The sequence below is a fragment of the Carcharhinus amblyrhynchos genome, chromosome 32, assembly GCF_965287045.1.
Source record: "Carcharhinus amblyrhynchos chromosome 32, sCarAmb.v2.hapA, whole genome shotgun sequence".
In the NCBI taxonomy this organism is placed as follows: Eukaryota; Metazoa; Chordata; class Chondrichthyes; order Carcharhiniformes; family Carcharhinidae; genus Carcharhinus; species Carcharhinus amblyrhynchos.
Window position 1 is genome coordinate 23,374,325 of NC_137355.1, and position 26,051 is coordinate 23,400,375.

At 43.7% G+C, this 26,051-nt stretch overlaps 1 protein-coding gene across 9 annotated transcripts in view; it reads right to left on the reverse strand.

Annotated features, from left to right (window-relative positions):
- Nucleotides 1-1,800: 1,800 nt before the first annotated feature.
- tjp1a (tight junction protein 1a) overlaps nt 1,801-26,051 on the reverse strand; it is a 222,131-nt gene continuing 197,880 nt past the window's right edge. For 7 of the 9 annotated variants that reach the window (XM_080216273.1, XM_080216270.1, XM_080216277.1 and 4 more), the window contains 4 exons: nt 21,364-21,820; nt 16,580-16,794; nt 7,467-7,610; nt 1,801-2,901 (listed from right to left, as the gene is read on the reverse strand). In XM_080216273.1, the coding sequence (XP_080072399.1) occupies nt 2,807-2,901; nt 7,467-7,610; nt 16,580-16,794; nt 21,364-21,820 (911 nt within the window). In that variant the 3' untranslated portion in view covers nt 1,801-2,806. The remainder of the gene's footprint in view (nt 2,902-7,466; nt 7,611-16,579; nt 16,795-21,363; nt 21,821-26,051) is intronic. The other 2 variants (XM_080216272.1, XM_080216271.1) reach the window with 2 other exon arrangements.

Here is a 26,051-nt window from a genome sequence, read left to right on the forward strand (position 1 = left end):
AATCCTAGCTTTTATTCCTGGGTGACCTAAAGGAATAAACTAATAAAGAACACAGGAAGCTGACATGGTCCAAACTATTGCAAAATTTAAGATGGGGATAAATCTGTTCTATCAATTGCTCCTGCAATAAACTGGAGCTTGACTGAGTCGCTGCTCTTACCTGGGAAGAAATAACAGAATCCACTTTTTCCCCCATGTTCACTGATGAAGAAAGACTGTATAGGTGTATACAATGACTATCAGCACTAGCAAGAGTCAGCACTTTCAGAAAAGGAAGGAGATAAAACTACAAAATCAGTTATTTTAACTTGTTGACGGGATGACAGTAATACATTAATGCACCATATCCATCAGCAAACTTTGGGTTGTGTAAAATTCACAAGGAAAAGCAAATTAAATGAAATATAAATCCAGCAAACCTGGAATGTGGGACCAAATTCTAAAAGTTAGTAGCAGTTACACTCATGGACAATCACTTTCTACCTTGAGAAATTATACTCCATCACAGATCGGTAAACTTGACAATAATAGGGAGAAACAGTCTGTACGGGAGGGAAAAATACCATTCCCTCTTTCTTGCCCCAATTTCTTGATCAGATACATCTGAGTCATGAAATCTAAGATAGTTGATACCCATTAGTGTGGATTGCCTCCAAGGTTTCAGCCTTCCCCACCCCTTAGATAAAAGCAAATTACTGCAGAATCTGGAACCAAAAGAGAGAATGTTGGAAAATCTCAGCAAGTTTGGCAGCATCTAAGGAGAGAAAAGAGCTGAAGTTGAGTCCAAACAACTCTTTGTCAAAGCTCTTTTCTCTCCTTACAGATGCTGCCAGACCTGCTGAGATTTTCCAGCATTTTCTCTTTTGGCTTCCCTACCCCTTCCTGATGTCTGCACCCATATTTGACCTCACCTCTAAAATTTCAGCTTTACATGCAAGACATTGCTGCTTTCACCAAATCTTCAGGTTTCCCATAATAGTCGAAGATTCCCCACACTTCTCAAGTAGCCGCCATTCACAAATCTCAGCACAAGCCTGTCACTTGTATTACTAAGATCCAATTCGTCTATTTCATCCCATGTCATAAGCTCATTTATTTTGGCACAGTTTGGAATAAACAGGCCCTGAATGCCTGGGTCTGGTCCTCCATGCGGCATCTGAGGCACCCCTCCCTCCCCCAGGCAATGTGACCCACCGCGGGGCCGGAATGATCAGGAAATCACTGCAGTGTCCCAAATAGCAGAAGGCTCTCCGAATAATGCAGAAAGATTTTGAAGCGACAGCAACAGAGCAATACAGGAGGCTCCCGACATTGTGCATTGAAACTGTGATCACATGATACAGCATGAACTACAAAATTGTAGTAACTCATTCATTTTACAAGTTTATTTTAAGGGACAATCAAGCAAATGTGCTATCCAGCATCAAACAACAAAGACGATCAGATTGGAGTTCTGTGCAAAGGCAATTTCGCTCATGTCAGCACTGGGGAATCTGACTGCCTTTAATATCCATTGAATAGCTAGTGCTCACATTGCTAATCAATGTCTCCTTGGTCGTGCATAGGGACTGGTCTAACACTAATCTGGGTGCAACATTGACTGTCTAACACTGTCAAAAATCACACTGCTCATATCCCTTATATCAGGAACAGCCACTGAGGTAGTTATCAGAGATTAGTTGGCACGCATGGAAACCTACCCCAGTGAGAGAATTTGTTTACAGGAGGGGACTGAGGGAGGGGAGACGACAGGTAAATATAAATGGAATATCAGGCAAATAAAAGACTACAAATTTGATATTTTAAAAATGTTTTTATTCAATAATAGTGGTATATTTAGAAATGTGTAATTTGAATAATCGCAGGAAATAAAGTCAGCCCCTCATGAATAGTGAAGAAGTGATTAACAGAAGTCGCGTTAGAATTCCCAGCGAGCCATGTACTGCTGTGCCAGAATAAATCGTCTATTAGTACAAAAATACACTTTGGGGCACACAGTACAGTAACCTGTCATTTTATCCAAAGATCCCACTCATTGCACTCCAACATGCCTCAAAATATAAAGGACCCAGTGCCTTTACACAGACAAGTCATTCTCAAGAACACAGCAATATTATTACAAATCTGTAAAAATTTCAATTTTTTTAAAGTTGTAAATGTCGATTTTATTGCTGCAAATTATACAACTGCTCAAAAGGCCCCACGGCGACAGAATATAAAGATCCTCTTTAGAAAGCTCTTTTCAGTTTTGTTTTATACAAAATAAGACATAAAAATGTTAATTTACAAACCGGGCTCCAAGGTGATATCAAGGTTTATGTACAGCCACAGATCTCAGCGACTTTTTTACCAATCCCTCAGCATAGCAGGACGTCCAATCTTAACTCGTTAGAAAGTCCCTGCCAACCAGCTATCCTCAAAGCCAAACATCTTATAATTAAAGAACATAGAAAAGTAACTTCTACATTTAAACTAGGCTATGATTATCTATATAAACATGTAAAGGCTGTAAAGTTATACAATGTAGAAAAATCTATTTAATATTTTAAATGATAGCTACAAAAACTAAGGGTAAGGCATCCCTGCTGGTTAACAAGGAGACTGGGAAAACTTTACAGTTCAGACTTGCTGTGCCATTACAAGCTCATCTGCAATTCCATTCACAGCACTTAGAATGTAAGCATTTACATTTTAGGTTGTTCAACACCCTCATTTCTGAGTGTGTGAAAACAGGTTATTGCTTAAATCTGTGTCCCACCCTCTGCCTAGGAATCCTGGTGCAACTGTCAATCACCCACTTCCACCTTTAAAAGTGATCAATTAAGACTGAGACACAATTTGTTCCCACATGGTAATTGGGGTCTCCAGGGAGAGATTTGTTCTGCCAACTCTTTGGGTCACCTGGAAGAAACAAACAAACCATTAGTTTATCAAATCATTAGCTTCACTCACGGATGGAAGAATCATAAAATCCATGCAGTGCAGGAGGCAGCCATTTGGCTCATCAAGTCTGCACCGATTCTCCGACACAGCATCTTACTCAGGCCCTATCACCGTAACCCCACATATTTACCCCACTAATTCCCCTAACCTATGCATCTTGGAACACAGAGGGACAACTTACCAAAGCCAATTCACCTAACGTGCAAATCTTTGAACTAGAATACCTAGAGGAAACGCACATAGACATGGGGGAGAACATGCAAGCTCCACACAGATCCGGGTCCCTTCCCTGCTAACACTGTGCCGCCATACTGCCTGCACTGGTCAATGCTAGCATTGATCAATTAAATATTTTCTAATTTTGTCATCCAAAAGTCCACCCAGGACAGGTACAGCACAAATGAGATACAATGCACTTCCCAACCCACTCCAATCCAAAGAAGTTTCAACTTTCAATAGCCATTATCAAGTTCCAATTAAAGCTGCAGTGAACTTTTGCAAGACGGCAGGTTTCCCAAATATTTCACATCCAATAAATTTTCCAACTTGACCAGAAGCTGCTTTAAAGCAGGATTAAACACACTTCCTCGTGGTTTAATGGAACCATGTTACAATAACTGAATCATTATCTACAAATCAATTTTAGTGTACTCAATAAGTACTGCAATGTTAATTGATGTATAAACATTGCATGTTGCATATTAATACTTTGAAAAAAGTAAAACAATTAATAAATTTCACAAAACAGAAAAACTGAGGCTTTTAGAGCTGGTTACAAACAGGCAGAAGTAGTAGAAAGATGGTGAGAATCTGCACATGCAAACAGCACAGTGTCAGGCCCAGGCCGCCAGAGAGATAGAAATCATTTAATAATAATCTGGGCAGGGTTAATCATCACGGAAGGCACAAATTACAATACAATTTATCCTAGCTAGGTCTGGGTTGGAGGCAACACCACTCTTATGCTTCTTGAATATGTCTATGGCAGGGCAACTAGCAGTGTTATGGAAGGCCATGCAATGCTTCTCAAATGCTACAGAGACAAGGCTGAGGGAACCTTTGTGAGGGGATCAATTCATGACGACCAACAATTCAAACACGGCCAGAGTGTGTTAGTTAAAATAATTCAGATCAATTCATCAGCTGATGTTAATAACGCTCAGATCAAAGTGCAACATTTTTCAGGAAGCTTCCAATTTTATAGATGCCCAATGACAACTTATAATATTTCAGTCACTAGCTGGAACAGAGCTTCAGAAACATCAAGGTCCATCAAGCCATACAACACAAGGCTTAGTGAACTAAACACTCTTGCTTTAGCCATGTTCCTGGGTTACAGTCCCACATCTCCCTTGCGGCCAACTACAAAAGCGACCATTTCCCTCCTCTGTAATACCCTTTCAAGCTGCAGCCCTGTCCCAGGCATCACCTCTTCCCAACCATCAGGTACCAATATGCTTCCCTCTCCACTTCCAGCAAAACTCATACCACATTCCTGGAGTACAAGCAGTGATAAATGGAAGGGTCCACAAAGGTGAATGTCTTGTAAATCTTGTGCAGCAGTGAGTCTTTCATCACAAATTATTACTGGACTGCTCTTCTGTAATTAACAGTGAAAATAACACTTGCAAATTGCAGAATCTGAACATCAATGAGTTTAACAGCAAGGAGAGGGACCATGTTTTTGAGGATGAGAGTGTGATACAGGCTGATAGGGTGGAGGAGGTAGATGTTCTGAGGGAAGAGTTATTAGCAATTTTGAAAAACCTGAGAGTCGATAAGTCCCCTGGGCCAGATGAGATATATTCGAGGATTCTTTGGGAGGCAAGGGACAAGATTGCAGAGCCTTCGGCTTTGATCTTTGGGTGCTCACTGTCCACGGGGATAGGGCCAGAGGACTGGAGAGTGGCAAATGTTGTTCTTCTGTTCAAGAAAGGAAATAGGAATGATCCTGGTAATTATAGGCCGGTTAATCTTACTTCGGTGGTTGTAAGTTCATGGAAAAGGTCCTGAGGGACAGGATTTATGACCATTTGGAAAGATGCAGCTTAATCCAGGATAGTCAGCACAGATTCATGAACGGTAAGTCTTACCTCACAAATTTGATTGACTTCTTTGAGGAGGTAGCCAAGTGTGTAGATGAAGGTAGAGCAGTTGATGTTGTATACATGGATTTTAGTAAGGCGTTTGATAAGGTTCACCATGGTAGGCTCATGTAAGGAGGAGTGGGATAGAGGGAAATTTGGCCGACTGGATAAGTAACTGGCTATCTCATAGAAGACAGAGGGTGGTGGTGGATGGAAAATTTTCAGACTGGAGGCCAGTTACCAGTGGTGTACCACAGGGATTAGCGCTGGGTCCTCTGCTATTTGTGCTTTTTATCAATGGAAAAGCGAATTGCATGGAGGGCGCGGAAAGTCTGCAGTGATCTGGATAGGCTGAGTGAGTGGGCGAGGACCTGACAGATGGAGTATAACGTTAGCAAATGTCAGGTTATCCACTTTGGTATAAATAATAGTAGGAGGGATTATTATTTAGAGGGTGAAAAGTTGCAGCATGATACGGTGCAGAGGGACCTGGGGGTTCTTGTGCACGAATCGCAAAAACTCAGTCTGCAGGTGCAGCAGGTGGTCAGGAAGGCGAATGGAATGTTGGCCTTTATAGCGAGGGGGATGGAATATAAAAGCAGGGAGGTCTTGCTGCAACGGTACAGGGCACTGGTGAGGCTGCAGCTGGAGTACTGTGTGCAGTTTTGGTCCCCGTATTTGCGAAAGGAAATATTAGCCTTGGAAGGAGTACAGAGAAGGTTCACCAGGTTGATACCAGAGATGAAGGGGTTAGCTTATAAGGAGAGATTGAATACACTGGGTGTGTACTCATTAGAGTTTAGAAGGCTAAGGAGGGATCTTATAGAGACTTACAAGATAATGAAGGGGCTAGATAGGGTAATGGTACAGAGATTCTTCCCGCTTAGAAAGGATAGCAGAACTAGAGGGCACAGCCTCAAAATAATGGGGGGGTAGTTTAGAACAGAGGTGAGGATGAACTTCTTCACTCAAAGGGTGGTGAATCTCTGGAATTCTCTGCCCATTGAAGTGGTGGAAGCTACCTCGCTGAATATATTTAAGTCACGGGTAGATAGGTTTCTGGTAGACAAGGGAATTATGGGTTATGGGGAGAAAGCAGGAAAGTGGAACTCATTCACTTCAGATCAGCCATGATCTTATTGAATGGCGGGGCAGGCTTGAAGTGCGGGATGGCCTACTCCTGCTCCTATTTCTTATTTTACGTTCAATAACTTGGAGAAGGGGGCTGAAGTGTGGGTCAGTAAATTTGCTGATGATAGCAAATTGGTGAGTAGTGGATGAGGTGAAGGGCTATTGTAGGCCGCAAAGAGACATTGATAGGATGTAGAACTGGGCCAAAAAGTGGCAGATGGAGTTTAACCCTGATAAATGTGAAGTGGTTCATTTTGGTAGGGCAAATTTGAATGCGGATTAAAGGGTCAAAGGCAGGCTTCTGAGGAATGTGGAGGAACAGAGATCTTGGGATTCATATCCACAGATCTCTGAAGGTTGCTACTCAAGTGGATAGAGCTGTGAAGAAGGCCTATAGTGTGTTAGCGATTATTAACAGGGGGTTTGAGTTTAAGAGCCATGGGTGTTATGCTGCAACTATACAGGACCTTGGTGAGACCACATTTGGAATATTGTGTCAGTTCTGGTCACCTCACTATGAGGAGGATGTAGAAGCATTGGAGAGAGTGCAGAGGAGATTTACCAGGATGCTGCCTGGTGTGGAGGATAGGTCTTATGAGGGAGCTGGGGCTTTTCTCTGAGTGGAGGAGGATGAGAGGCGACTTAATAGAAGTTTATAAGACAATGAGGGGGAATAGATAGAGTGGACATGCAGAGACTATTTCCCCTCGGTGGATGTAGCTGTTACTGGGGGGCATAACTATAAGGTTCATGGTAGGAGATACAGGAGGGATGTCCAAGGTACGTTCTTTATACAGAGTGGTTGGGGTGTGGAATGGAATGCCTGCTGCGATAGTGGAGTCAGATACTTTAGGAACTTTCAAGCAGTTATTGGATAGGTACATGGAGCACACTAGAATGACGGAGTGGATAGCTTGATTTTGGTTTCGGACAAGGCTTGGCACAACATCGAGGGCCAAAGGGCCTGTACTGTGCTGTAATGTTCTATGTTTTATGACATTCAGATATTAACCTTTATGGGTTATTAAATTATTTTCTACATGCTCTTTTAAAATCAGGAAATACTGAGTTCTTCAGCTTCAGTGTTTGATAAACACAAAGTGCACAACATCCATTCACAGGATGGGCCTGACCTCTGAACTGAAATGGAGGGAGCTGACATTGGGCAAAGAAAATTAAACAATGCAAGTTAACCACATCCTAAGTAAACCATGAACACAGAGCAAAGCACTGTAGAACCACACCTGGCCCAAGAACTCTCCAGCTAAAGCAGAGAGAGAGAGAGAGAGAGAGAAGGAAGCATACCCGACGAGGAGTCGGAGGATTTTAGAGCAAAAGACCAACCATCTGGAGTCATAGACGCACAGTGAGGCAAGCGCAGCTCCACAGGCTTCAGGAACTTCAAGCCATGGGGTCCACACATCACCAGTGGGCTCAGGAGTGTTTCTCCTAGGAGAGAAAAGACATTTAGATCAATGCATTAGGATGAGAGCCTAAAACAATGCTAGTCTGAAAGAGAGATATTGTGGACGAACAGCAGACGCACTAAGTGTTGGGGTGCAGAGAGATTGGTTAATGTTTCAGGTGGAACATTTACAACAACTCTGCTAAAAGGTGGCAACAAAACCTGAAGCTGGTCTTTCTCCTTCAGATATTGTGGCCTGCTATGCATTTCCAACATTCTTTGCTATTAGAAAACTTTAGGAGCTAGATACCCACATCACTAGTTCCTACAGAGATCATTTCAATTAATTGGTCCCCTCAGGAACAATAATTCATTCACGAGCAAGTGCCTACTCCTGTCGGTCAGCTTTCCTATTGCTGGAACCTAGCTGTAACTAAGGACTCTGCTCCAGGTTTTTTTTTCACTAATCTACACTGGTGCCTCACGAATCTGTACAACATTCCTGCTCTTGACCATTAACAATTGCACTAAAATTTTCTGGGAAGCAAAGTTAACATAGCCCTCTGTAAAAACATTTGGATCCTCTCAGCTGAGCAAATATTACAAATTAATGTAGTGACATAATGTTCCACTTCAGCCCATAAACCCGGAATGCTGCACTGCAGGAGGTGCCATCTTTCATACGAGACATTATTCTCAATGAAACATATAAGTTTGTAACAGGGTTCACTAGAATAGATACAAGAAGAATGTTTCCCCCGTCTAGGGGGTCTCAAAGAGATAAGCCATTTAGGACTGAGATGAAAAGGAATTTCTTCATTCAGAGACTGATGAACCTTTGGAATTCTCTTCCTGTGAAGGGTTATGGAGGCTCAGGCATTGACTGCATTCAAGGCAGAGATTGATATGTTTCTGGATATTAAATATATCAAGGGATATGGGAACAGTGTGGAAAAATGGTGTTGAGGTAGACCAGCCATGATTTAGTTGAACAGTGGAGCTCGCTAAAGGGACCAAATGCCCGGTTCCTGCTCCCATTTTAAAATCAAGGCCCTGTCTATCCTTATATAGAATCATAGCATCCCTACAGTGCAGGAGATGGCCATTTGGCCCATCAAGACTGCAACGACCACAATCCTATCCCCATAACCCCACTTATTTACCCCACCAACCCCTGGGCAATTTAGCATGGCCAGTCAACCTAAGCCACACATCTTTGGAGTCTGGAAGGAAACCGGAGCACCCAGAAAAAACCCATGCAGACACACGGAGAATGTGCAAACTCTACATAAACAGTAATCCAAACCAGGAATCGAACCCAGGTCCCTGGCATTGTGAAGCAGCAGTGCTGACCACTGTGCCATCCTGTGGAATGAAAAAGGTCCCATGGGCACTATTTGTAAAGGAGAATTCTCAAGCTTTTGGCAATATTTATCCCTCAACCAATGTCACAAATAGATTCTGTGGAAAGAAAAGAAGAGTCTACATTCAGAGTCCGTATGACCCTTCTATAGTTCTGGAGAAAGACAAAAACATAGAAGATAGGAGTAGGAGGAGGCCTTTTGGGCTTCCGAAAGATGATACGGACTTGAAATATTAAGTCTGCATAGTTGCTACCAGACTTACTGGGTTTATCTAGCATTTTCTGTTTTTATTTCCAATTTCCAGCATTCACTGTGTTTTACTTTGATCACAAACTGATTATCTGTTCATGTATCTCACTGCTATTTATGCAACCTTGCTGTAAGAAAATTGGATTAGGTGTTCTGCATTACAACAGGATTACACTTCAAAAGTACTTGATTAGCTGCAAAGCACTTTGAACATCTCAAGGCCATGAAAGGCACTAGATAAATGTTTCTTTTACAAAACATGTAGAACTGGTCACATTGTTGATAATAAGGAAACATCAAACTCCAGCCCACAAGATCCAACTCCCACACATAAGAACATAAGGAATAGGAGCAGGAGTAGGCCTTCGAGCCTGCCCCGCCATTCAATAAGATCATGGCTGATCTGAAGTGGCTCAGTTCCACTTTCCCGCTTTCTCCCCATAACCCTTAATTCCCCTGTCTATCAAAAACCTATCTACCCGTGACTTAAATATATTTAGCGAGGTAGCCTCCACCACTTCAACTGGCAGAGGATTCCAGAGATTCACCACCCTTTGAGCAAAGAAGTTCCTCCTCAATTCTGATCTAAACTGCACCCCCCCCCCCGAACTTATCTTGAGGCCGTGCCCTCTAGTCCTGCTATCCTTTCTAAGCGAGAAGAATCTCTCTACTTCTACCCTATCCATCCCCTTCATTATCTTATACATCTCTATAAGATCCCCCCTCATCCTTCGAAACTCCAACGAGTACAGACCCAGTCTATTTAGTCTCTCTTCATAGTCCAACCTCCTCAACTCCGGTATCAGCCTAGTGAAACTTCTCTGCACTCCCTCCAAGGCCAATATATCCTTCTGCAAGCGCGGCGACCAAAACTGCACACAGTACCCCAGTTGCGGCCTCACCAATACCCTGTACAGTTGCAGCAAGACCTCCCTGCTTTTACATTCTATCCCCCTCGCTATGAAGGCCAGCATTCCATTCGCCTTCTTGATCACCTGCTGCAGCTGCAGACTGGGTTTTTGCGACTCATGCACAAGGACCCCCAGGTCCCTCTGCACTGTAGCATGCTGCAGCTTTTTGCCTTTTGAATAATAATCCCTCCTACTATTATTTCTGCCAAAGTGGATAACCTCACACTTGCTAACATTATACTCCATCTGCCAGGTCCTCGCCCACTCGCTAAGCCTATCCAGATCCCTCTGCAGACTTTCCACACTCTCCACGCAATTTGCTTTTCCACTCATCTTCGTATCATCAGCAAATTTCGTCACCCTACGCTCAGCCCCCTCCTCCAGATCATCTATATAAATGGTAAATAGTTGAGGCCCCAACACCGATCCCTGCGGCACTCCACTAGTCACCAACCGCCAATCAGAATAGCACCCATTGATACCAACTCTCTGCTTCCTATTAGACAGCCAATCCTCTATCCATGCTAACACCTTATCCCCAACTCCGTGCACCCTAACATTCTGTAGCAACCTTTTATGAGGCACCTTATCAAACGCCTTTTGGAAATCTAAAAACACCACATCCACCGGTTCCCCTCTGTCTACTGCACTAGTCACATTCTCATAGAAATCCAATAAATTCGTCAAACACGACTTCCCCTCAACGAATCCGTGCTGCGTCTGCTTGGTCAAACCGTTCTTTTCTAGGTACCTTGCTATTTCTTCTTTGATGACGGATTCTAGCACTTTTCCAACTACAGACGTTGAACTAACCGGCCTATAATTCCCTGCCTTTTGTCTGCTATCTTTTTAAAACAGCGGTGTAACATTAGCCGTTTTCCAATCTTCCGGCACTTCCCCGGAGTCCAGCAAATTTTGATAAATAATTACTAAGGCATCCACTATCACCGCTGCCATTTCTTTCAGAACCCTGGGATGCATTCCATCTGGTCCTGGGGACTTGTCCACCATCAGTCCTGTTAGTCTATCAAGCACTATCTCTGCAGTGACAGTAATCGCATTCAGGCCCTCAACCCCTACCATCCTTCTATCTTTAATATCCGGCAAACTATTCATATCCTCCTCTGTGAAGACCGAGGCAAAAAAACTTATTTAAAGCCTCAGCCATTTCCTCATCGCCCACTGCTAAATCCCCCCTTTCATCCTCCAAGGGTCCAACATTCACTCTAGCCAGCCTCCTCCTCTTTATATATTTGTGAAAACTTTTACTATCATTTTTTATATTTAGAGCTAGTTTAGCTTCATACTCTATCTTTCCTTTCTTTATTGCTTTCTTAGTCATTCTTTGTTGTTTAAATCTTTCCCAACCTTCTAATTCCCCACTATTTTTAGCCACTCTGTACGCATCGGCTTTTAATTTAATACTCTCCTTTATTTCCTTCTAAAACCACGGCTGGTTATCCCTTCTCCTACAGTCCTTCTTTACCATCGGAATATATTTCTGCTGAGCACCGAAAAAGATCTCCTTAAAAATCCTCCACTGTTCCTCAGCCGTCCTACCAACCAATCTGTGCCCCCAATCTATATTTGCCAATTCCACCCTCATCCTACCGTATTCCCCTCTGTTCAAACAGAGGACACAGGTTTGGGACCCGACTTTCTCATCCTCCATCTGCATCAAAAATACTACGATCACTCGTCCGAAGAGGATCCCTCACAACAAGATCCCTAATTCTGCCTCGTTACACAACACCAGATCTAAGATAGCTCACTCCCTCGTAGGTTCCGTCACACACGTTCAAGGAAACTATCTCGACAGCATTCCAAGAACCCTCCCTCAAGCCCACCGCGTCCGACTTGGGTCATCCAATCAATATGCAGATTAAAATTCCCCATAATTATTGCTGTTCCATTTCTGCACACATCAATTATTTGCGTGTTTATAGCCCGCCCCACCTCAGTTATTATTTGGGGGCCTATAGACCACAGCCCACCAGCATCTTCCCCCCCCTTACTGTTCCTTATCTCCACCCACAACGATTCCACGTTTTGCTCTTTGGAGCCAATATCTTCCCTTACTACCGCCCTGATATTATCCTTAATTAACATAGCTACCCCACCCCCTTTTTCCTCCCATCTATCCTTCCTAAACACTTGATACCCCTAGACATTCAGCTCCCAGTCCCCGTCACCTTGCAACCACGTTTCCGTAATGGCCACTGGATAATATCCATTTGTGCTGATCTGTGCCATCAGCTCATTCACTTTGTTCCGAATGCTTCGTGCATTCAGGTAAAGTGTCTTTATACCAGCCTTTATCTGGACCTTATTTGAAGAAACGCTACCAACCTCTTTCATGCCCCTTACTCCTTTTATTATTGGGACATCCTCAACATTTTCCTGCACCCATACCCTCTCCTTTACTTTATATTTTGTAATTTCTCACACCCCTGCACTCCCCCCCCCTTAATTAGTTTAAAGCCCTATCTACAATCCTAGTTATACGATTCGCCAGGACTCTGGTCCCAGCACGATTCAGAGTAAGACCAATACTGGTGCCAATGCCCCATAAATTCAAACCCATTCCTCCCACACCAATCCCTGAGCCACCCGTTCATCTCCTTAATCCTATTTACCCTGCGCTAATCTGCATGTGGTTCAGGTAGTAATCCAGAGATAACCACCTTGTCTGTTCTGCTTTTTAATTTGATTCCCAACTTTGCATACTCCCTCTGCAGATCCTTAGTTCACCATGAACATAAACTTCACTGGCAATTTTCAAATGGGAACAATTAACAATAGTACGCAGTATCGTCTGCAAATCTACTTTGATAATATTGTTTATGTCCATTTATTTAATGGGGACCTATGAGCAAAACAAAGAGAAATTAACAAATGTTAAACATTGAAAAATATTAATATTTTATAAAGTTGGTTTTGCTGATGGAAACATTAAGCCTTGCTTGCCTGAGTTCTGAGACAGACGTGTGTCAAATCCTCAGAGTTCCTCTACACCTATGATACTAACATCCCATACTGACGATCGCTGCCAGCAGCAAATGGATAGACACGTGCCTGGAAAGAGTGGTCTGACCATCAGCAACAAGAAAACACACGTCATAATCCAGGATGCCATAATCTGACAGGAAGCACAGTTGGTTAGCAATGCTGTCTCAACGCCAAACCCGGGTTTGATTCTGGCCTTGGGTATCTCACTCTGATATGTGGGTTTCCTCTGGATTCTCCAATTCCCTCCCATAGTCCAAAGATGTGTAGATTAGGTGAACTGGCCAAGTTAATTTGCCCTTTAGCATCCTAAAATGTGTAGTTTAAGTGGATTAGTCATGGTAGTACAGAGTTACGATGATAGCGCAAAGGGAGAACCTGGATGCATAGAATCCTACAGTGCAGAAGGAGGCCATTTGGCCCATCAAGTCTGCACCCACAATGATCCCATCCCAGGCCCTATCCACATACATTTACCCCGCTAATCCCTCTAACCTACTCCTGACATTAAGGGGCAATTTAGCATGGCCAATCCACCTAATCTGCATATCTTTGAACTGTGGGAGGAAACCCACGCAGACACAAGGAGAACATGCAAACTCCACAGACAGTGATCCAAGCCGGGTATCAAACGCAGATCCCTGGAGTTGAGAGACAGCAGTGCAGACTCAGTGGGCCAGATGGCCTCTTCCTGCACTGTGGGGATTCTAGGGTGCCATGCTGTATACTTGATGATGAAATTAGCTCATGCATTGCAAAAGCTGCAGCTGCAATGCTGCCTCACAGTGCCTGGTTCTGCTGTGTGCCAATTCCATCAGCATACATTCATTGCTAAGTTGACTGGTCATGTTCATTGAACTGGATGGACGATGGCTCTATACCCAGAAACCTTCTGGATGAGGAACTGGCCACTGGGTCACGACTTCCTGTGCATCTATACCTCGACCACAACAACACGTCCAAGTGAGATATGAAGATGGTGGATATTGTCACTATTGACTGAGAGACAGTAGCTGACAGCAATAATTTCTGAAAGCTGATTGTTTGGAAGGATATTTTAAGCTGAAACGAGAAGCTCAGCCGGCTGAGGAGAGGACCCAGAAAAACCAGAGGCAAGCGAAGTGTGCGTCTTCTCAACCAACTGTCTTCCTCTTAGAAATGCATCAGATGCTGCCATATCAGCGTGGGCTCCTGTGCCAGTTGCTGCTTAACAGAGTTGTCTACCATATCACAAAATGTTGACTCACAAGACAGAAGGCTGCCAACATGACTTACAAGACAGAAGGCCATCAATATGTTTTGCTATCACAGCCCTGCAACACAGTGATTATTTCCAAGTTACAAAATATGGTGTACATGCAGCCTACAACCTAAACACCCAAAGAACGACAAATCCATTCAATCACCTGCAAACAAACCACTGGTCACTTTCTCCAACAAGCCTGTACTCATCAATATGCAGGTTTGTAACCAGTTAAATGATTTTCAGCAAAAGCTCCCAATTAACCACAAGGAAAATGCATCCAGATAACTCTCCACGGCCCAGTATCAAACACAGAAATCCAACTTTTTGAAAGGTTACAGCATTAGCAGTCGCTGAGTTTATTTTACATACAAACATATGAATTTGGAAAGCTTGGCCCCTTGAGCTTGCTCTACAGTTTTATCATCGCTATCCTCGATTCCTCATTCCTACCCTTTCACGTCCTTGTTTGATCAAGATTCTACCTATTATAGAACCACAGAAAAGCTACAGTGCAGAAAGAGGCCATTCATCCCACTGTATCTGTGCTGTCCAAAAAGAGAAAAGAAACTAGCCAATCATTTTAATCCAATTTTCCAGCACCTGGTCTGCAGCCTTGCAGGTTCCAGTGTTTCAGATTCAAGTATCTACTCACTGAGCATTTCAGTGGAAAGAGCATTTCAGCCTTAATCACCAACTTAGGCAGCGAGTTCCAGACGCCCACCTCTCCTGGGTGAAAAAAAACTTTTCCTTGTGTTTTCTCTAATCTTTCTACCAATTATCTTCAATCTATGCAGTCTGGTAATTGACCCCTTAGGGAAAACAAATCAGAACTGTACACAAAACTCCAACTGTGCCTGACCAGAGATTAACACAGTGCCATCGTTACATCCTTGTTTTGGTTTTCATATCTCATCCAATAAAAAGCATTCATTTGCTTTCCTGACTGCCTTGTTCATCTTTGCTGCCACTGTGGACATGTACTCCAAACTTGCTTGCTTCCTCCACCCCTCTCAATATCTTCCTGTTTATAGAGTATCCCCTTACTTCATTGGCCCTCCTCAAATGCAATACCTCATGCTTGCCACTTCTCTGGCCACTCAACCAATTGACTGATATTCTGGAGTTGACAGCTATCCTATTAACTATCAACTACACGGACAATTGTTGTATCATCTGCAAATTTTACAATCACGCCATCCACATTTAAGTCTAAGTCATTAATATTAAGATGATGGATGAGGGCAGGGAGACTGTAGGTGGTCTGATGAGGAAGTTTGTGGCTAACACAAAGATTAGGGTAGCTGTGGATAGTGAGGATTGCTAGCGGATACAGCAGGATATAGATAGGCTGGAGACTTGGGCAAGAAACAGCAGATGGAATCTTAATCTGGTCAAACGTGAGGTGATGCATTTTTGAAGGTCTAATGCAAGAGGGAAGTATACAGTAAATGGCAGAAAACTTAGAAGCATCAATTTATAGATGGATCTAAACGTACAGGTCCACAGTTTCCTGTAAGTGTCAACACAAGTGGATAAAGTGGTCAAGGTGATGTATAGCATGCTTGCCTTCAACAGGTGGGGCACAGAATATAAAAAGTCATGTTACATCTATACAGAACTTTAGTTAGACCACATCTGGAAAATTGTGTCCAGTTCTAGTCACCACACTACAAGGAGGATGTGAAGGCTTTGGAGAAGGTACAGAAAAGGTTTCCCAGGATGTTGCCTGGCTTAGAACATATTAGTTATGAGGAGAGATTGGACAAATTTGGTTTGTTCCCACTTGAACATCAGAGGCTGAGGGGGAAACCTGACAGAAGCTTATAAAATTATGAGAGGCATCGACAGCTGGACAATCCTTCCAAATCATTCTATACTGGACATAAGTATCCATAGAATTCCACTAGTGCTGAAATAGGCTATTCGGCCCATCAAGTCTGCGTCAACTCTCCAGAAGAGCATCTATCCCAGGCCCACATCCTGCCCTATCTCCATAACCTCGCGTTATTTCCCACGGCGAATCCATTTAACTTACACAGTCTTGGACTGAGTGGGGAAACCGGAGCACCTGGGGGAAACTTTTACAGACACAGGGAGAATGTGCAAACATTCACCACAGACCTGAATTGGACCTGAGTCCCCAGCACTGTGGGGTAGCACTGTGCCATTCTGCCGCCCATACATTACAAGAAAATGAGGATCAATAAACCATTTCAGGAAGGAAAGCTAGATCTTACCTTTCTCCTTGTCCAGGGGAGGGAGGATACTGTTGTCTCTGCAGACTTTAAAATAGATTTCCTGTTCCACTCCCTCAGGAATGGCTCCCTTTGGAATGATGATACTAACTCCAGTTTCGACAGAGCTCAGCACACCACCATTGCTATCAAATATTCCCCGAGCTGTTGCAACAACCGTGTGACTATCATCATCATCATCTTCCAATGCACTAGGACTGACAAACAGCAAGTTAGTCAGCATTACAATCAAATCAGACTTTACTGCAACAATTAACTGAGAACTTAAGAGAACAAAATGGGATAGTCACCATACAGAGAAGACACACCAATGGAGCTTGTTCTGATCAAGGGGCCAGCAGCTGAAACATTAACACCCTAAACAGATGCTGACTGACCCATTATGTTTCTCCAGATACTTTTTGTTTGACTTACTTTTGGTAGATGTCAGAACTTCAAGAACATTTACTGTACACTTTCAGTTGCAATTTTGTACTCGGCAAATCAAATAGTCAGTTCTAGAGAGCTGACTGTCACCCAATCAGACAAACAAATGTCATTTATAGCACAGGCCAGTGATGGGACAAATCTCCATTTTCCTCCAAGTTCCTGAACTCAGCACAGTGCATCGTGAGGGTAAATTTTGGTTGTACCATCCCAAATGCTTCAACAGGTTAAGGGTAATGTTCGTCCACACATAAGCTGCAGGGAGGCATGACAACAATTTTCAGACTGCTCTACATCCCTTAGCAGCAGCGTCAAGATATCTCCAAATCAAATAGTCTCAAAGGATTAATAACAAAGCACAGTCGTTGCTGTCTTTGGCAAGCTGCCTTGACATGTGGCAAATAAAGAGTCCCTACAGTCCTTTAAAAGCAAACTTGACAACATTTCTGAGAAAGGAGCACATTAATCAATTATAAAGTGAGTGGGCATTACGATGCACCATAGCAACCACACTTTCCTACAGCTTTGCTTGGTTGCTGCAGCAAATTGGAGATGAATTTCTTGAGAATTTTTTGTGGGTAGGCTGCAGGTTTTGATCTGCTAATGCTTCCCTTTCCCAGATGATGTACAGGAGGTAGGGGTCTACAGTCAGCTACACCATCAATTGGATGGGGCAGGCTTGTTGGGCCTGACAACTTTCCAATTTTACCTATGTTCAGAAAAGGCAAAAGAAAAGGGATAAAAAAGTAGGCAGGCAAGTTGTCAATGGTGGTGAAACCAGGGAGCAAGTTATTGGCATTTGGAAAAATATGAGTTAAAAATAAAGGCCAGCAGGGATTTGTTAAAGGCAAATCATGCTTGATTAACTTGATCAAGTTCTGCAATGAAGTAAGGGAGAGGGTTGCGTTACAGAGGGTCAGGAGAGATATGAGCTGAAGCTCAGGGAATTGATGACAATTGAAGGGACTATAAAAGACCCCTCTACTCTGTTCCACCATTCACGAAGGTCATGTTGATTTTGTACTCACTAAGTCTACTTTCCTACCTTAACTCTAACTCTTAATTCCTCTACTGATTAAAACCAATTGATTTCAGCCTCGAAAATGTTCAAGGATTCAACCTCCCCAGCTTCCTGGGCTAAAGAATTCTAAATACTTATCACTCTTTGGGTGGGATCTTCCACCTTTCCTTAAATAAGGGGTCCAAAACTGTACACAATATTCTAAATGAGGCCTCACTTGTACCTTACAGCAACATCTTTTCACTTTTGAAATAAAAGCCAATTTTCCCTATTATCTTCTACACCTGTACGCTAACTTTCTGGGATTCATGGTCAAATCCCTTTGTGCGATAGCTTTCTGCACTCTCTCTCCTTCTCATTCTTTCTTCCAAAATGGACAATCTCATCTTTTCACATTGAACTCCATTTGCCGATTTTCTGCCCACTCACTTATCCTGTCAATATCTCTCTAAACTATTTATATCCTCTTTACATTCTGCCTTCCCTCCCATCTTTGTATTGCTGCAGGTTTTGACATTGTCTTTGTAATTCATCACAACATTGTATCCTTTAATACGTTCTGGCTTGGGTCACTGTCTGTGTGGAGTTTGCACATTCTCCCTGTATCTGCATGGGTTTCTCTGGGTGCTCCGGTTTCCTCCCATAGTCTGAAAAACGTGCTGGTTAGGTGCACTGATCCAAACAGGCGCTGGATTGTGGCAACTAGAGGAATTTCACAGTAATTTCATTGCAGTGTTAATGTAAGCCTTAATTGTGACTAATAAATAAACTTTGCTTTACTTGAAGTAGTCATGATGTGGGTATGCCGGCGTTGGACTGGCGTAAACACAGTAAAAAGTCTGACAACACCAGGTTTTAGTCCAACCTATTTATTTGATAATATACTCGCAAGCTTTCGGGGACTAACCCGAAAGCTTGCGAGTATATTATCAAATAAATAGGTTGGACTAAAACCTGGTGTTGTCAGACTTTTTACTTGAAGTAACCAGACCAAGTCATGGCATTCTCTTAAACAGCTGTTTTTAATTAAAGGAATTTAACCCTTTCAGTATCATCCATAAGTTTGGCCACAGTATCATTAATATATATTGTCAAGAGCTGTGGTCCCAACACTGATCCCTGTGGCACTCCACTGGTTACTGCCCTCCAACCTGAAAAACACCCTATTATCGCTACTTCCTGTTAGTTAGCTAATCCTCTATTCCTGCCAGAATGTTACCTTCTATAACTAAATAAATCGGATTAAATGCGCCAAAGCAAAATTTTACACTAGTAAACCAAATATAAAATTTTGTACAGAATACTTGCTCCAACCTAGGTGCTGACTACTGCTGGGGATAATCCTACAGAAACCAGATCTGGTCACATTAGACTTCAGATTGTAAATAGGGGAAGTGCTGGAACATCCATAGATTTTTCTGCTCAAAATACTGCAGCAGTCAACATATCACAAGGTAAAAGCAAAGGCTGCAGATGCTGGAAATCAAATAAAACCAAAATGCTGGAAACACTCGGGCATTTCTGGAGAAAGAAATTATATTTCATGTGTGTTATCAGAACTGAAGGTAATCAGCAATGGACAGCATTGAGAAAAGAAAATAAAGGGGAGAGAAGGTTAATTAATAATCTCATAATAATGGATTCCGCGATTGGGCAGCATTTGCTAAACAATCTTTGGCGTGCTAATAACTACATCAGACACTAATTTAAGATAATCAGGAATGGCTCATTTACACTTGCTAGAAGTGACATACGTTCATACACAGGGATCTGTTCTCTGCAACTGAGGGGAACATGTTCAAGCATCTTTTTCTACTACCCAGAAGCTGGGGCATCTATGGTTTCCACTGCTTTCTTTATGGCAACATCTCAGCCCATCATAGCTGACTTACCGACCAATCAGCATTCTTTTTCCTGTAATATAAATTGTTGTGATCATTTGAAATGTGGCATTCTTCCATTTGTTCTGATTGGTGCAAGATGAAGAACTTTGGCAACATCTCTTCCAGCAATATTTATATATTGCTTTGATGGTGCAATCAGTTCGCATGCATCAGTTTACAGCAGTGCAGCCAATGAGCTTCGCCTCAATCATACAGCAGATTGTGTGTGACAGTGATTTTGCCACGGGGTGGTAATTTGCATCAAGTGCAGTTACATGACCCACGGCCATTGGCTAGTTTACTGTGAAGAGAGAGCCGAGTGTACAAGTCGCTCCTGCCAGTACACGGTCTCTACATCACTAAGGCCGCCTGCAGTGCCTTTCACTACCATACGTCAACTAGACTGAACTACAGGAGATCTCAATGGAAAGTTGGCTCTCAGAGGTGTGATGTAGGGCCATAAGTGTGTGGACATGCCATAGTGTCCATCAACCAGCTGTGGATCAAATAGTGCTCACTGCCATGGCTCCGGCTCAGGATAGTCATCAGTCCTGCAGTGGAGTTCTACAGGCTCTGGTGATCCCTTTTTAGCAAGGGCCTTCTGGCAACTCCTGCAACTGAATAGGTTTCAGACATAACATCCGTTTGGATTCAGCTGTTGGGCAAGTATGTATCATCAAATCCTGCCCAGGCTATGAAGCCAAAAGACAAATGCAGCAAACACTTTAGCCCTTCAGTTTGTTCAACCATTTAAAAAAAAGTGAAGCAGATGATCTCACTTGACCTCACCAAATTTCTGAAGCTGAAGTCCTACCATCTCTCACAGATGGAAAGATGCCACCAACTGTTTAAATGCCTAAATTGTAGAGTGTTATGGATTCCCTTTTATGTTGGCTGCCAGTTTCTTATTATGCTCCCATCTTTGCTGCTCATATTTTTCCCACTTTGCCTCTGAACTTTTTACATTCAGCCTGGTTCTCACTTACATTAATCAATCTGACATCTGCCACAAACATGCTTTTTGCTGTTTCATCTTACTATCCATTTTTTTCCTTCTCTAGTGTATTCTGCCTTTTTTGTTTTACCTCTTCCCCCTGTTGAGAAAGTACTTCAACTATCCACTCTGTAAAGACAGCTTATTGTTCCAATTACAATTCTGCCCATCAAATTTCCTTCCAATTTACTTACGCCATATTCATGTTCACCAGGTTGAAATTGGCCCTCTCCTAATTATTTTTGCTGATCCTCAAACATTCCAGCTGAGGACAGGTGCTCCAGGAGTTAAAATCAATGAAATGTATGTTAGCTGATTTGAGACACAGAAATAGATACTGCAATGTGATTTCTTTGAAGACTCACTGAAAAGAAAACATTAAAATAGTTCCAAACATCCTTGACCAACCATTCTTTACACAAATGCTACTTCAGGCTCTTACCTTACGGGAATGGCTTTAGGTATTGCGTGGATGTTGTTTGCCTGATATTTAGGTCTGTGGTCAGATGGCTTGGGAAAGGTGTCAGTGCCACTGTCAAAGTCTGGAGGCTGGGGTGAGCTGTGTGCTTTTGGCAGAGGCTCTGGTTTCTGTTGTATCTGAGGTTCACTGGGTAGGAGGTTGTGATCAAATTTTGGGCTCTCAAACTTGCGTTCAAAGGGACGTGCGGCACTTGTGTATGGCTTTGGGGTGAAGCGGTTATATGCTGTAGCTGCCTGCTTGTGCGGCTGTTCCATTCCATTCACAGGGGCTCTTTCAGAAACTGGGAAGCTTTTCTGAGGATAAAAATTTGAATGAACAGTTTCATCCCGAGCACTGGGCCTGAAAGCTTGGGCTTTACTTTGAGGGGGGGGTTCCGGCTTTGACTGTAGAATGGGTATATCCCGTGACACAGAGCTCACTGAAAAAAGGAAAAAAACAGTAAGGATTTGATTAACTTCTCCTCAATGCATGAAGAATCATAGAATGATACAGAATGGAGGAAGCCATTCAGCCCATCACACCTATGCCAACATGTTAGGTAAGATGTCGACACTCTCTCTAGGATACAAGATCTGTCTATCAAACTACTCATGGATGTGCATGTTTCTCACATATGGACTTGAACAACAATTGTTCACAAGTATTAAGTCATCACAGTGCAGCTTGACTGAACTCTGCCCGATGTCCATACAGAGTCACTTTCTGCTGCAGTCAATTGTAACCTGAGAACATGACACGCAGCAGGAAGAACACCACAACCCTTCAATATGCTTTTAAATAAAAGTAAATAGAAACTTTCCATCAAAATAAGTACTCCGGCCTGAGTACTACTGGGGGGGACAGCTCATCTGAGGGAGGAAGCGGTGGCCAGGTCTCTGGAGCTGAGCCAGTGAGCCAAAAAATCAAAAAAGAGAGCAGAAAGGTAGTTTTAATAGGGGACTCCACAGTGAGGGGGGCGGACAGGCGTTTTTGTGGACGTAGACGTGAGTTGCGGATGGTGGTTTGTCTCCCTGGGGCTGGGATTCGGGATGTCTCTGGGCGTGTCCCAGACATCCTGAAAGGGGAGGGTGAGGAACCAGAGGTTGTAGTACATATAGGTACTACTGACGTAGGCAAGAAGAGGGAGGCACTCGTGAAAAGGGACTATAGGGAACTGGGTAGGCAGCTGAGGAAGGGAAAAGCGAAGGTAGTAATCTCAGGATTGCTGCCTGTGCCACAGGAGAATGAGGGAAGAAATGAAATGAGGTGGAGGGTAAATGCGTGGCTGAGGGACTGGTGTAGAGGGCAGGGATTTTGGTTCCTAGATCACTGGGACCTCTTTAGGGGTAGGTGGGACCTGTATAGTAAGGACGGGTGGCACTTAAATACCAGGGGGACTAATATCTTGGCGGGAAGACTGGCTAAGGCTACCGGGGGGACTTTAAACTAGAAAGGATGGGGGGAGGGAACTGTGATGGGGAGACTGGGACGGAGGAGGTTCGCTCCCAGGTAGGGGAGGACCGCAGGCAGTATGGGAGGGAGGTTAGACAGGCGGTGGAGATGGGAAATGCCCAGACTGAGGGGCTGAAGTGTATATATTTTAATGCAAGGAGTGTAGTGAATAAGGTAGATGAGCTTAGGGCGTGGATTGCTGTTTGGGATTGTGATGTAGTGGCCATTACGGAGACTTGGATGTCTCGGGGACAGGACTGGGTACTTCAGGTGCCAGGCTTCAGGTAGGACAGGGAGGGTGGCAGAAGGGGTGGTGGAGTGGCACTGTTGATCAGGGACAGTGTCATGGCTGCAGAGAAAGAGGATGTCGTGGAGGGACTGTCTACAGAGTCTCTGTGGGTGGAAGTTACAAACAGCAAAGGGTCGAAAACTTTGCTGGGTGTATTCTATAGGCCGCCCAATAGTGACAGGGAAGTTGAAGTGCAAATAGGGAAACAGATTCTGGAGAGATGTTTTAATAACAGAGTTGTCGTGATGGGAGACTTCAATTTCCCAAACATCGACTGGAATATCCCTAGGGTAAGGGGTTTGGATGGGGAGGAGTTTGTTAGGTGTGTTCAGGAAGGTTTCCTGACACAGTATGTGGATAAGCCTACGAGGGGAGAGGCTGTACTTGACCTGGTACTGGCGAATGAACCAGGGCAGGTGATGGATCTCTCGGTAGGAGAGCATCTTGGGAATGGTGACCATAATTCTATCTCCTTCACAATTGCATTGGAACGAGATAGGATCAGGCAGGCTAGGAAGGTGTTTGTCTGGGGTAAGGGGAGATACGAAGAAGTCAGGAAGATACTTGGACAAATAAACTGGAAGGAGGTGTTCTTAGGGAAAAGTACCGAAGGAAGGTGGCAGATATTCAAGGAATGTGTGTCTGGAGCTCTGAATGACAACGTTCCGATGAGACAAGGGGGTTTTGGTAGGTCGCGGGAACCGTGGTGCACAAAGGCTGTGTTGAACCTAGTCAGGAGGAAAGGGAAGGTGTATAAGAGGTTCAAGGAATTAGGAGAGGTTAAAGATCTTGAGGAGTATAAGGACTGTAGGAAGGAACTTAAAAGGGAAATTAGGAGAGCCAGAAGGGGTCATGAGAAGACCTTGGCGGGTAAGATTAAGGAGAATCCCAAGGCCTTCTATAAATACGTGAAAGGTAAAAGGATAAGAAGAGAAGGGATAGGACCTATAAAAGGTGAGGGGGGAAAGGTTTGTGTGGAACCAGAAGAAATGGCAGAGGTGCTTAACGAGTACTTCGCCTCAGTATTCACAGTGGAAGCTGATCTGGGAGATTTTGTTATGGATTTGCAGCAGATGGAAAAGATTGAGTACGTGAATATTAAGGAGGAGGATGTGTTGGAACTTTTGAATTCTATCAAGGTAGATAAGTCGCCTGGACCAGATGGGATGTACCCCAGGACACTGTGGGAGGCGAGGGAAGAGATTGCAGAGCCCCTGGCGATGATCTTTGCGTCGTCAATGGAGACGGGAGAGGTTCCGGAAGATTGGAGGATTGCGGATGTGGTTCCTATTTTCAAGAAAGGGAACAGAGATAGCCCGGGAAATTACCGACCGGTGAGTCTGACCTCAGTAGTTGGTAAGCTGATGGAGAGGCTTCTGAGGGACAAGATTTACGAACATTTGGAGAGGTTTGACATGATCAGGAATAGTCAGCATGGATTTGTCAAGGGCAGGTCGTGCCTTACAAGCCTAGTTGAGTTCTTCGATAATGTGACTGAACACATTGACGAAGGAAGTGCCGTGGACGTAGTGTACATGGACTTCAGCAAGGCGTTTGATAAGGTCCCCCATGCAAGACTTCTTGAGAAGGTGAGAGGGCATGGGATCCAAGGGCCTTTGGCCTTGTGGATCCAGAATTGGCTTGCCTGCAGAAGGCAGAGAGTGGTTGTGGATGGGGCTTTTTCTGAATGGAGGTCAGTCACCAGCGGAGTGCCTCAAGGATCTGTTCTGGGACCCTTGTTGTTTGTCATTTTCATAAATGACCTGGATGAGGAAGTGGAGGGATGGGTAAGTAAGTTCGCTGATGACACTAAGGTCGGTGGTGTTGTGGACGGTCTGGAAGGATGGCAAGAGTTGCGGCAGGACATAGATAGGATGCAGGACTGGGCGGAGAAGTGGCAGATGGACTTCAACGCGGATAAATGTGTAGTCGTCCATTTTGGCAGAACCAACGGGATGAACGAGTACACTATCAAGGGCAGGAGTCTGAGTAGTGTTGAAGAGCAGAAGGATCTAGGGGTCCGGGTCCACAGGACTCTTAAATTGGCCTCGCAGGTGGAGGAGGTGGTCAAGAAGGTGTATGGTGTACTGGCCTTCATTAATCGAGGGATTGAGTTTAGGAGTCGGGAGGTAATGCTGCAACTTTATAAGACCCTTGTCAGGCTTCATTTAGAGTATTGTGCGCAGTTCTGGTCGCCTCACTATAGGAAAGATGTAGAAGCTGTTGAGAGGGTACAGAGGAGATTTACAAGGATGTTGCCTGGACTGGGAGGCATGCCTTATGAAGTTAGGTTGAGGGAGCTGGGACTCTTTTCCCTGGAGAGACGAAGGTTGAGAGGCGACCTGATAGAAGTTTACAAAATGTTGAGAGGAATAGATAGGGTGGACTCTCAGAGGCTATTTCCCCGGGTTGAAATGGTTGCTACGAGAGGACACAGATTTAAGGTGCGGGGAGGGAAGTTCAGAAGTGATGTTAGGGGTAAGTTTTTCACTCAGAGGGTGGTGAGTGAATGGAATCGGCTGCCGTCAGTGGTGGTGGAGGCGAACTCGCTGGGGTCTTTTAAAAGACTTCTGGATGAGTATATGGGGTTTAATGAGATTGAGGGTTATAGATAGGTCTGTAGGTTGGTAGGTGTTGATGTGATCGGCGCAACTCGTGGGCCGAAGGGCCTGTTTGTGCTGTAGTGTTCTATGTTCTAAAATGCATTTCAAAGCATATTTAGCATTTAAATTGGAGTCTTATACAGAAAATCTGATTAAAGTAAAAAGGCAAATGTAAAAGGCTTGAACTTGTTCCTCTTGTTTCTGTCTATTCTTGATGGCAGGAACAATAAAGGAGAATTAACAACACAAGCTAGATTTGAAATAAATTTATTAAAAAAAAATAGAGTGCAAAGTTCCCACTTGAAACATGGGCCTCACTTTGGGGC